The sequence below is a fragment of the Eptatretus burgeri genome, chromosome 9, assembly GCF_056783735.1.
Source record: "Eptatretus burgeri isolate ZD-2024b chromosome 9, Ebu_testis_v1, whole genome shotgun sequence".
NCBI classification, from domain to species: domain Eukaryota; kingdom Metazoa; phylum Chordata; class Myxini; order Myxiniformes; family Myxinidae; genus Eptatretus; species Eptatretus burgeri.
The window spans coordinates 28,357,400-28,370,969 of record NC_140969.1 but is presented as its reverse complement, the minus strand read 5'-3'; the positions used below and the strand labels follow the sequence as shown (position 1 = coordinate 28,370,969).

The 13,570-nt window shown below is 40.2% G+C and overlaps 2 protein-coding genes across 13 annotated transcripts in view; one reads left to right on the top strand and one right to left on the bottom strand.

Moving 5' to 3' along the window:
- The window catches only part of LDLRAD2 (low density lipoprotein receptor class A domain containing 2), an 814,009-nt gene that overhangs the window by 286,495 nt on the left and 513,944 nt on the right, over positions 1 to 13,570 (top strand). The window lies entirely within an intron of this gene.
- HSPG2 (heparan sulfate proteoglycan 2) overlaps positions 1 to 13,570 on the bottom strand; it is a 399,834-nt gene that overhangs the window by 196,116 nt on the left and 190,148 nt on the right. For 10 of the 11 annotated variants that reach the window (XM_085894498.1, XM_085894501.1, XM_085894505.1 and 7 more), the window contains 3 exons: positions 11,927 to 12,045; positions 8,694 to 8,805; positions 5,219 to 5,302 (listed from right to left, as the gene is read on the bottom strand). In XM_085894498.1, coding sequence (XP_085750624.1) covers positions 5,219 to 5,302; positions 8,694 to 8,805; positions 11,927 to 12,045 — 315 coding nt within the window. The remainder of the gene's footprint in view (positions 1 to 5,218; positions 5,303 to 8,693; positions 8,806 to 11,926; positions 12,046 to 13,570) is intronic. The other variant, XM_085894504.1, reaches the window with a different exon arrangement.

The window sequence follows — 13,570 nt, the reverse complement described above, 5'->3', positions numbered from 1 at the left end:
GTTTCTGTGCGTATCCCATTGCCCCGATCAAACCCTTTGTCATTTCAGGTTTGCGGCAATAGTTTGCAATAATTAGTATGTGTTCTGTGTTGTCTCATCAGGGTTCAATTGAAGATTGTGCCCTCATTGTCCATTTTAGTGTGCACTCGATGACCCGTGAACCCGTTGGGTTGCTGTTGTGATAGTAGTTTATAAATAAATAATTTCAAGAAAAAAAAGATAGCTCCAGCAAACTATACCGCTGAGGTTGTTTGCATTGATCAAATTCTCCCGAAGAGTACTTGAATGAATTGGGAATTGATTTTTTAAATAATTTTTTTGTTGCCCGATTTGAACAAAACTTGATACTGCACACCGCAGGAGAATGGTGAGTAAGGTGAGCCAAAACTTTTTGCGCTATCGTGTACCGTTTAGGCTGTATTTCAGGAACATACATACATACATACAAGATGAAAGTTTTCGTAATATATAGAAAGATAGATAATTAATTATGTCTGTGCTGGTGTACTTTTTTATTACTGCCATTTCCTTTGTATTCATACTGCTTAATTTATAAACATGGGGACATTTTCTCTTTCTGCAAAGGAGGAAGCCGTTCCCAAAGTGAGTTTCCATTTTCCTGCACACAGTATGAAATTCAGCCAATCACCACTTGGCTATACTGGGGCCATGCCCTATGTGCCTGATGTGGGTGAGAACCAAAAAAAAAGTGTGCCTCTGTGCACACAACAGAATACAAGTGGAAAATAAAAATAATTCCAATGTGCTAAATACGAGTCATATGCAGCACATTTGGTAATTTTAAGATGCCAACTGTATATGCAGTGATATGATGGAGTTTCATAAGTAGAAACAGCGTGCATTCATCAGGTTTAAAAGGCACATGGAACTGATGGAAGTACATGTCACCAAGGACTTGAGACATGGTGAACATGCATGCCATGCAGGGACAGCTACAAGATTGGTGGTGGCATTCAAAGGTGGAAAACAGCAACACAAGATGACAACCGTGTCAGACAAAAAAATGAACTGCGCAAGATGCCGGTCATGTCCATTGCATTCAAGGACTAATGCAAACTGATCTTTGCTTGACTTGTGTAGATGTTGCCATTCGTGAAAAGTCCATTCATTTCATCCTCATTCAGGATTTAGATTGGCAAGCCAAATATTGGCACTGATGAGACAACAGCATGCATAACAACAACAGCATGCATGTCACAATGAAAGCTGCACAGCAATGGGAAGCACCAGAAGACCCTTGATAATGTATGTGCATTCTTCATCAAAATCCCTTTGTATGTGATCAGGAAAAATTATCCCCCAAACAGGGACACGAACCCTGGACCATCAGGTTAAAAGTCTGATGCTCTATTGACTGACCTATCTGATACTCAATCCGAAATGAGCCCATGTCACTACAACCATTTTCTGAAGCGGATAAAATTAATGGTTGTTTATTTTTGTTGAGAACTACAGCAATTGCAACATTGACGGGTGCATTTTCTCACCCATTAAAACTGAAGGCTGTGATTTAACCTGTAGCATTACATCGCAGCATTTAAGAGTTTAAAGGATGAGAAAAGCCTTCCTGGGATGAATGTATGCTTTGTTTTATCAAAGCTACAGTTCTGTTATCCTCTGCAAGTTGTCCTTCCATAAGTAAGTTTTCATCTTGGGTCCAAAAAAATCTTCATGTTTCCCTTGCATTATTTGCTGCTTGTACTCGACATATTCTCTCCACTCTGTCCATTATGAAATGGTGAAAAAATTATGATCTCACCCACCACTCAGGGAGAACACATAATCTAAGATTTTGCTTTCTTTCTCTCTCTTTTGCCTCGCAAATGTCACAACGAAAGTAGGTGCGAGGGATATGTTGAGGATTGCTTCGCAAACGGAATGTGATATATGATGAAGGATAGAGAGAACACACGAAATGCTTATAAAGGTATTTCCCATCTTTGATCATCGACATTATAACAATTGTTTGAACGACAACTAAAAACAATTATTTTTCAATGGCCCCAATTATTCCTACATTCTTGTGGGGTCGTCCAAGGAATGTTTTTGGCTTTCACGATCCAGCTCGACAGGCCTAGCGTTTGATTAAAAGTGATTTGAGCAGGAATTTGTAATGTCTTCAAGTTGCTGGCAATAGCTCACTTCCTCTTCACAGAAGACACAAAGGGATTTTTTTTAAGATCCACCAATGACCAGTGCGGGCAGACGGGTGTATATAAAAATATATAATAATATATAACCATAGCTTAACACCACTCTATTGGTGGGTGTACCCATTGATGCGAAATCCAAGGATGACAGTTTATAGCTCGGTCAAGATTCTAACCCAAGCTAGACAGCTCAGAGGATGGTAAATTTGCATAACTATTGGCTATCCTACCAGCACAAGGAGTGTCCTAACTGAAATTAAATAATCAACATCAAGAAAATTGGAAATACAGCACTTTAATTTATAGTGTATCTTTCTTACAAGCAACAATAAATCATCTGAGAGTGCTTCAAAATAGATTAAATCCCACGATATAAAATAAGGCAATTATCTGTGTATACATCTGAAAATCATACAAAACCAGAACAGCACTCAGTAGAGCACGTGCCTCCGCCAGGCAGAACAGTTTACATTTTGAATCCCAATGATAGGCCGGATCTGCATTCGGACCTCAACCAAAATCAAATTCGCCTGTTCTTGTCACCTCACCAACTCATTCACCAAGTTTTGTCAAAACTCGTGCACAACATTTTGAAATATCGTCCTATATATTGTTTTTGGTCCTGTCTCTCGATTGTGAAGAATCACTTGAAAAATTATAGGATTCGGATCTGGATTCTCACCAACATATAATCAATTTGTCCTTGTCACACACTCAACCTGTCCACCTTGTTTCGTCTAAATCTGTCAATAACTTTTTGAGATATCCTGCTCAAAGGCAGGCAGATAGACAGACAAACAAACAAGCCGGTACGTGGACATGGGTAGTCGATCAAGTCGAATTTAGTCGTTTTTCAGCCGTTACTAGCCAACAAAAGCGTCCATAGCAACGGTTCTTTCTCACACATAACTAGGACATACCATGAACCTACCATCCCAGTTTCATGTATATCTGACTCATAGTCTCTGAGATAGAATGAACTTCGTATTTTATTGTTTTCGACCAGGGTTCATTCAAAGTCTATCTTCTCTGACAGTTTTCATAAGATCCGGCTGGAAATTTTTGACAATATGGCTGAATGTACTGCTCACAGTCGCTCGTGGCCCGATTTTTGATTTTCGAAAAAATAATTTTTTTATGATTTTTCAAAAATTTCAAAGTCCCGTTGCTAGGCAACGGTGGTGTCCATAGCAACGGTTCTCATTTGCACACAACCAGGTCATGGTATGAACCTACCCACCAAGTTTCATCGAAATCGCCATTGTATTAATTGAAATCGCCATTTTAAATACTGATAATAAGGGGAGAACAAATCTCAAAAAAACAATTTTTGAAAAAAACAATTTTTTCGACTAGATCGACTACTCAACATATCGATGGAAATACTGATAATAAGGGTAGACTAGATTGACTACCCAACAAACAAAAAGGGGTAAAAAATAATCTCCGTACACCTTTGGTGGTGGAGGTAATAAACACAGCTGGGCCAACTCCCACCAAATTTGCATACGTGCTGGGTGTACCCAGGGTTAGGTCTTAGGCACAAGAATACCCTCCCCACCCACCCCACTCACCTTGCCTCGAGGCTATTCCCTGGATGTGCGTGTGAATATGTGAAAATTGTAAGGGGAAAAAACCAGCTGGGCCAACATCCACTAAACTTTGCATTCATGCTGGGCAAACTCAGGCTCAGGTCATGTGCAAAATAATAATAATAAAATGGGGAGTGGGGGGAGACTACTTACAATTTTTGCCTGTATATGTGGCACGGTGTCAGTAGTTTACTGAACCCTGCTACAGACAGGAGGGATGACCAGCCATAAGAAAAAATATATTTGCCCCACCTCTTTTTTTCTTTGCCTCCCAAATATTTTTGTGCCACAGCCTGACCCTGGGTACTCCCTTCACAGATGCAATTAATTTTATGATGCTAACAGGAACACAAACAACATGGATAAATGCTGTTTATCAGCCCCTGTTGGACTTAGTCTGAAATGGGGGCTTTTGGATTTGGTCTCAATTTTCGTGTCCGAGCGTGTGTGCGTGCGTGCGTGTGCACGCGAGTGCGCAACCATACCTCAGACATGTATGGACCGATTTTATTCGTACTTCGCATAAAGACAACACATGATGGTACGCATAAGCATGTCATTTTTTTTGAGATAATATCCAAGATGGCCAACTGGTGGCCATTTTAGTTATTGAAAACAAACAAACCCATTGTGGAACACATCCTCAACCACTTCTCGGACAAGCATTTACCGATATTATTCAAACTTGGTGCACATATAATGAATGATTGCTTACATAAGCACATCACGTGTTTCTGAGATCAGATCCAAGATGGCCGACCGGTGGCTATTTTAGTTGTAAAAAACCCGATGTTGAACATATCCTCAATCATTTCTTGGATATGCATTTACCGATGTCGTTTCAACTTAGCACCCAGACAACGAATGATGGCTTACATAAGCACGTCATTTTTTTTTGACATCAGATCCAAGTTGGCCGACTGGTGGCCATTTTGTTACTTAAATGTGTCCCCAACCATTTTTCACACATGCATGGTCTGATTTTGTTCAAACTTGGCAAAAGCACAGTACGTGATGGCATACATATGCCACTCACTTTATTTATGTGATCTGGTCAAAGATGGCTGACTGGTAGACTGGCAGCCATTTTAGTTGTACGTAAATATGGGCTAGCCCTTTAACTCCAGAGAGCAGAATTACTCAAACAATGGGGGCTATGACATTTCATGTCTTTTTTTACTTGTTTATTACATCAATAAAAGGTGCCGTTAGGGGATGGATGTAAATACACTTGCTCCATTATATAAAGATTATATCTACGTTAGTCATTGTTTTGTCAGATATTAGTAATGCCTGTAAAATCATACAATAACTGCCAGGTATTGTTTTGTGTCATCACAAGAGGCACAGGGATAGTGAAGGAAGTCTTATTGGAATGATTTTGCTTCTCTCTTTGCCTCCTGACGATCAATGCATTTCGTAGCATCAAAGTTTGGCCAAAAACTGTTTGCTCACCGTGCAGTCATCCACTGTGGGGTCACAGTCACCAGAGAAACGCGAACAGGAGTTGCCAGCAAGGGAGAAGCCAACTGAGCAGGCCTGGTACAGCAAAGCCACATGCAGCACAGGGTAGGCTGGCACACGCGGGCATGGGGCGCGGGCGCGAAGAGCTCGAAAAGGCAAAAGCGATGGGGGCAGTTATGGAGGTATATGGTGGCTGATGTAGAAAACAGTAGGATTGGAAAAACAAGAGCATGCAACAACAGAGGAAAGAAAGAGAGCAAGGGGGCTAGAGAGAGAGAGAGAGAGAGAGAGAGAGAGAGAGAGAGAGAGAGAGAGAGAGAGAGAGAGAGAGAGAGAGAGAGAGAGAGAGAGAGAGAGAGAGAGAGAGAGTGTGTGTGTGTGTGTGTGTGTGTGTGTGTGTGTGTGTGTGTGTGTGTGTGATAGAGCGATATAATTTGATTGTGTTCACTGGAGACAGAAATACAGACCAGTTCCATACACAAGGCCAATGATTTACTGTACAAGCCAGTAATATTGGCATCTGCAAACAATTTCAAACTGCTGCATTGAGCACAATCCTTCTTCATGAAGGTAAGTGGCTTATAAGGACAATGCAGAGAATACATTAAATCAGATTCGACTAATTTTGAGACAATAGAATACTTATCTTTGTGAAAGATGGTGTTGGGGTGCATCAGCAGACAAGTTAACGAATAAATTTTATCAATTGAAGCCAATAAGTGTGTTTACCATGGAGGAAGCCAGGGTGCCTGACGTTATGAGTGTTTGCTCTTCATCAGAATTAAAAAAAAGAGGCAGATTGGCAAACAAATGCAGACAGACTGACATCCTTAGCGATGAAGACCAGCAAAACCAAACAAATTCTGTGAGACAAATGCAGATCATTGACACGAACAAGTTTGAATGTGTAAGACTTGTTAAGCGAGAAAATGCAAGAAGGAGATTAGTGGGAATTCAGAATTGGTGGTGTGAATGAGGAGGCGAGTCGGACGATACGATGAGTATCATGCACCAGCTGTCGGATTATTCGTTCTCAGCAGCTTTGCATGGCATGTAATAAAGACTATCATCAATTGGCCGTTACGCTGATCACAGCAACAGCTATACAGGGATTATAAAAAGAGAACTATTACGATCGATATTACTGAATATCAATCAACATTTTGATCTGTGATACAATTGCATGGATTAGTAAAGCAAATACAATTCATAGATCCTACACACTCTGAAGTTTCCAATTAAGTACTGCAGACACCATCAGGTCACGTGACTGTGTGGATTTCAAAAAAAAAGAAACATTTCGTTGTCCTGACAAACTGTAAAGTCGGCGATAATGACTGTGAACAATGTTCTCTGGATCCATGCAAAATATATGGACAGTGTTGAAAGAAGATCACCAGGATCTGTATTCCAATCCTAAAAATAGGGATTTCAAGTATTTCCTCTGAAGATAAGTCAGACCAAATTGTTGGGATAAAAATGGTCACAATATTATGGCAGCGAAGTATCCACTCACGTCCTCTCCCAGCCAGCAAGTCAGTCACAACTTTCGCGTGAAAAGCTTGATGAAATTTTTTCCCCACTTTTTGGACAAGACAAAATGTCATGCCTGCCATAGTCGGATGGCTTATGGGATGGCGACGACTACTTATACCTCTTCTTCTTCTTTTTCTTCTTCTATAAAGTTGCCAATTAATGTCACTTTGGGATTGGCCAAGAAGGAGGCTTGGTAAAAGTGTTTCATGAACTGCCTGACCAGGCGTCATGTTTGGCTAATTTTATAATCTGAATCCCCAAAAGGAATTTGCAGCTTGTTCAGTGTGCCGGCGATAACTTAACGTCCATACAATGAGTACACAACTTTTTTTTTAATGTTTTGAACAATGTGGCTGTGCATTTTGTATGTATATTAAGGCCATGTCACACCTTGACGATTTAGCCAGCGTATGCCTGACGTATGCAAAATTTGGCTAAAACGCTGGCACACGTCGAATACGTTATGGGTAAGTTTGTATACGTTAAGAGCACGCTGGCATACGTCGTAGTACGCTGGCTTTTTTCATAGTACACTGGCATACGTCTTTGTACACTGGAATACATCGTAGTACACCGAGGTGTTAGACAAATTTTGCATGCTTGAAATTTTTCGACGTATGCCAGCGTATGACTCGCATGTTCCGCATAACGCTGGCCATAAGTTGTAGGCACGTTACGCGATCATTGACACACGTCGATACACGTTACTTGTAAGTTACTCATAAGTCGAAACACGTCGAGGTAATGTTTATCGTACCCAAAACTTATTTATAACCTATGAGTAACGTGTTGTAGGCACGTTACGCGATCGTTGACACACGTCGACAAACGTTACTTGTAATTACTCATAAGTCGAAACACGTCAAGGTAATGGTAAGCGTCAGTATTCCAGAATCCCTGGTTTTGTTTTTTTTCTCTTCGGTATGACGGTCATGTTGACACTTCGATTTCTAGTGCAGTTGTAATATAATATAATTAATAGGCTGCCGCTCAACGATTTAAATCATAACCGCACTAGAAATCGAAGTGTTAACATCACCGTCATACCGAAGAAAAAAAAAACCCCAAAAAACCAGGGAGTCTGGAACACTGACGCTAAATGTTACATTGATGTGTTTCGACTTGTGAGTAACTTACAAGTAACGTGTGTCAACGATCGCGTAGCGTGCCTACAAATTATGCCAGCGTATGCGGAACGTGTGTCATACGTCGAGTACGTCGAGAAATTTTCAACATGCTGAAAATTTCTCGACGTATGACGACCTATGCCAGAAAACTGAGACATATGCCAGCGTACTACGACGTATGCCAGCATGCTCTTAACGTATACAAAACTTACCCATAACGTGTTCGACATGTGCCAGATTGGTTCGGAAAATTTTTCATACGTCGGCATACGCTGACTAAAACCACAAGGTGTGACAGCGGCTTCACACTTCGATGTCTAGTGCGGTTACGATTTGAATCGTCGAGCCGCAGCCTATGAATAGCCTACGCCATGTGATCGTCGGCGATACGCTGCCGCGCTATGCATAAGTTAGACTATCGTTGGGCATAGGTTGTGAACGCCAACAACACTCTCAGCATTCGTTGGTATGTTATCTATATCTGATTGAAGCGTTATGTGTACGTTACTAAAACGTTATGCATACGTCCAACACGTTATTATACGCCCAAAACTTAAAAAAAAACATCAATAGTTCAGCGTACGCCACCGTTTTACATACATTTTGAGACCTTGCCATACGCTGGCTAAAACATCAAGGTGTGACAGCCCCTTTAGGATGGAACCATGCCAGGAATATGAAAATACAGCGTGATGGGTTTGTATGCATATATGTGAGGGCATTCATGAAAAGGTGGTTTGTCGTATCTCAAGGTTTGGCCCAGTGGAGTCGAACTTATATTATGTAGGTATTTCAAGACTGACCTGGCAAGACGTTCCACTGTAGCCATAGGGGCAGGTGCATTCCTCCACCTCGACTGCAATGGCGAGGCCCGTGTCATGTGGTACTGCCACCTCCAGGCTAATGTCTGAGATGCTGCCAAAATATACCCAACAATAAAGGATTGTTATCAACTTGCAAAAACATAAAAATGGATTTATGATGGATAATAGAGCTACTTTGCAATTTTATATAAATTCTTTCAAATGGCGATACTGTTAATATTGATATCACTGTGCACATTTAGAGGAAGAATGTCACATGTTCAGGCATAAGAATGCATACTTTAAACTTGAAATGGTTTCACAAACTCTTAAACGCTTTCTTCAATTCTGTTCAGCTTTTCCTCTCAATACTCTCCTCAGAGATGACAATAAAATTGCTTTCCGATTCCTCCATAATCTACAATAGAGGTCAGCTTTTTCTCAAGAGCAATTAAAGAAACTTTACTGCTTTTAAAGAATACAACTATTACTTGGGGAGGTATGGAGTAGCAGATGTGAGACAGGGGGAGAGGGTGATGACACATGTGAGAGATGTGGGGGAGAGGTGAGGGGTAAGAGGGAGATGGAAGACAGAAAAACAGACCAGTTGTATCCACAACAGAACCTCCACATAATAATAATAATAATAATAATAATAATAATAATAATAATAATGGCAGGGAAATATGAGCACTTGAATTACACAAGCTGGTATCAACAAACAACTACGACTACTTCTACCTCTTCTTTTTTTTCTTCTTCTTCTTCTATACAATCGCCAATTAAAGTTGCTTTCGGATCAGCCAAGAAGGAGGCTTTCACGAACTGACTGACCAGGCCTAATATTTGAATGATTTGATAATCTGAATCTCCCAAAAGGAATTTGCAGCTTGTTCAGTGTGCCGACGATAACTTAACGTCCATCCGATGAATGCTGGACTCATTGATGCAATAATCTACGAAGCTCTCAAATGAAGCAATAATTTGACAGCAGCATAGTTGAGCCGAGAATCGAACTCAGACTAAACAGCTCAAAGGGAAGGGCATCACCTTTGCCTCATATTAGAGATACTGATCGATAATTCTACAAATGTAGGCTCTCCTTGAAGATATACAAGAAGGACTGATGGGAATCATAAAGGAGAAAACACCCTCTGTGCAAATTTGACCCTGCCTGAGTGTCCATAATTATGAATTATACATTTTTGTGATTGAGCCTGAGATGTCAGAAAATATATATATAAAGAAAGAAATCAGAGAAAATATTGATCTATAAAAGGCTTGAAATATTTTGTGGAACAACTTCAATTTCCACATAATAATTGAATATAATGGAGCTAATGTGCAATGGCTGTACAGTGGCCTGAAAAAGCATTCATCCCTATCAATAATGCCACATGGAGATGAATTAGGAATTATGTCGAAACAATTTTACAAATGAACATATTTCATCACAACTGAAGAGATAAAACTAAACGCTGTTGTAGTTGAAGGAGGTTACATGTCAGGAATACCTGCACAAACATGTACAAATCAAAATTCACTGGTTGTAAAAGTATTCAGCCCCATCGGTCAGGACTTGGTGGAAGCACCTTTTACAGCAATGACTGCTATGAGTCTTGTTGGGCAGGTCTCCACAAGCTTTACACGGTGATATGGTGAAATCTTTGCCCATTCTTCATGTGAAAATTGCTCAAGTTCTGCCAAGTTTGATGGGGATCGTCAATGGACTGCAATCTTCAAGTTTCACCACAAATGTTTAATTGGGTTCAAGTCAGGACTTTGACTGGCCCACTCAAGAACATTTTTTTTCTTCTTATCCAGTTACTCCAGTGTGGCTTTAGCTTTGTGCTTCGGATCATTGTCCTGCAAAAATGTGAATCTCCTACCCAGGTTCAGATTCATGGCAGGTTTTCATCAAGGATTCTCCTCTACTTTGCACCATCCATTGTCCCTTCTGTCCTGACAAGCTTGCCAGTCCCTGCTGATGAAAAGCAATCCCATGCTTCACAGTAGGGATGGCGTTGACTGGGTGATGTGCCGTGTTAGGCTTGCGCCAGACATAACGCTTTGAATTTAGATTTAAGTTCAATTTTTTTCTCGTCTGACCACAAAATGTTTCTCCACAAGCCTGCAGTATCATTAAGATGCTTTTTTGAAAATTTAATATGAGCTTTTTGATGAGTCTTTTTCAGTGGTTGCTTCTTTCTTGCAACCTGTCCATAAAGACCAGCTTTGTGAGGAGAATGGGATATTGTTGATTGATGAGCACTGACCCCCATCTCGGACGTAGATCGTTGCAGATCTTTCAAAGTTATTGTTGGATTTACAGTGACACCCTGACCAAGTTTTCGACTTGCCTGGCTGCTGAGTTTGGATGGGCGACCTGATTTGGGTAGAGTCTGGTTGGTATGATATGTCTTCCACTTCTTAATGATGGATTTCTCCGACTCAAAGGGATAACGAGTGACTTTGAAATCTCCATATAACCCTCTCCTGAATGGAACTTCTCCAACACTTTATGTCTGACTTCTCTGGAAAGATCCTTGGTCTTCATATTTGGCTTGTTGGTTGACCCAGTGAGTTGTACCTTAAAACTCCTCAGATAGGTGGGGAAGTTTAATTTTCAAGTTGATGCACCGATTACATACAGATGAAACCTGTTACACTTATTTTGTAACATTTCAAACAAATAATTTACTCCTGAAGTGATTTTGGGTTAATTAGGCAAAGGGGTTAAATACTTATGTAACTGATTTTCTCTGATCATCTGATTTTTCTCTGTGAATCAAACTTATTCTGTGAAGACTCCATATATTAGCTTTGATTTGAAAGCATCATAGAATACGCTCAGGTAGCATCAAAATGTGAAATCTTTGAAGGGGGTGAATACTTTTGCAGGCCACTGTGCATACATATTATATCCACACACATAGTATATTACGAAAACATTAAAATTGATGACTTGGCATTTTACATCAAAAAAAGTTTGTGTTGTCCAGCAAGGCCAAATGTGATTACAATGTATACCATTTATTTTTCAAGTGAACAGTGTGGTCCAGAAGAAAGTATCGCTTTGTGGAAATACCACTACTTTAAATTGTCCATCGAAGGTGTGCCAATGCCAGTGCATCTAATACAACCTTGCAGATCAGTCAACATTTCCATAGAAAAGGTTGGATTCAGTGTATTGTACTTGAAATGCCATGAGATAATAAAAGGATTGCATTTACCTGATCTGATCCATGAGATCCACAAATCTGGCACGAATCAGTATCTGCTGTATGTTTGCCAGTGATGACAGGAGTTGCTCACGAGTACAAGGCTGCCTCTCTGTAGTGTGCCACACTGACTGAAAGTCACCCCCAGAGGCGCAACAGGTATACTTACACACAGGTACACCGTCAATAAACACTGTACAAAATGACTAATGAAAGCTTTACAGACCACATGGTGCCAAAATCAGTAAAATCCCTTGAAGATGCTAAAAAATAAAAATTTTTAATATTTTGTTTTGAATATTTTTCTATGTAATGTGTGACATTGCATTGATGCGTCATTTTTATCGTTACTACATCAAAAGTGAAAGATCTATGTGTGTACCAAAATCAGTGTTTCTTCCATGTTAGGATTTCATATTTAATTCTAGAGTTTAAAAAAAACTGTCAATTTTCTCATTTCTGAACTTCATTTGAAAAGAAATAAAATTCCAATTTATCCCTAAATCTGGACTTTTATTGATGAAATCCTCCTCCAAAAATATTTATCCTAAATCATGTCCTAACATTGGAGAGTAGGTCAGAGGTAGATTTTGTTAAGTTTACAGGAGAGGTTAAAGTTTGGTGAACACCTGTTCAACACGAGTGATATAACAGTTTGCAATAAATACGAATATCGTTATTTTATCTGGTTGAGCAATAATATTCAATGTGAGATCGAGTTCGTGTAAGTGAGTACAGAGAGTCTCCTGTCATCACGGTTGGGATTCAGAGAGTCCATCATGACCGCCCCCGTCCTTCGGCCCCTCAAACTGGATTCCTAATTGGAAATGGCAGAATTATCACTTATCACCTTGGACTTCTCTTTCTGTGCAATTCAAATTGATTTGGGCAGAAGGGTGAGCTAGTTCATAGCACTCGGTAAAAGAAAGACACACACCACGTGAATAATTGTAATGTGGTTAACAACCCATAACAAACGTGGAGGAAATGGACAAATAAAAGTTTTCAAACTTTGCCAAACTTCCCTTTTCTCCTTTCCTCTTCATCTTCATCTTCATCTTCCTCTCTCTCTCTCTAAGAGTGGGGCTCATGGAAGAGCAAGGTTGAACAGACAGTGGAGTAGCATAGCAAAAATTGGGCACAATGAGCAAGGAAATAAATGAACAGTAAAATAATAGAGAGAGAGAGAGAGAGAGAGATGAATAGGAAACACTGGAACCAGCAAGTAAGAGAGTTCTTTTAAAGGTAATGTGTCACGATGGGAGATGACAAGAGATGGCGGTGCATTGCTCCAATGAAGTCCTGGAAGGAAGAGTGAGACGGAACAGCCTCTGCAAGGTGGATCCATTGATTGGAGAAATGAGGAACAAAGGAATTGAGGTGTGCAGTAAGTCTGGATTTTGTAACAATAACCAGGAGGGTGGTTACTGAAAGAATGAGTGCATCTTGGAGTTGCTGGGGAGGGTCGGAGGACTGAGAGAGAAGAGGGAGCAATAACGGCCTACTACCCCGCATGTGCGAATAAAGGAACTAAATGTACCTCATTTGTTTCATGAGAACAAGGTTGGCTTCAATCAGTGCCTGGTGTAGGTCTGACAGTGGCTGGCCATTGAATATCCAATGTGTAACAAGTTCCCTCTTTCATATGTTTAACAT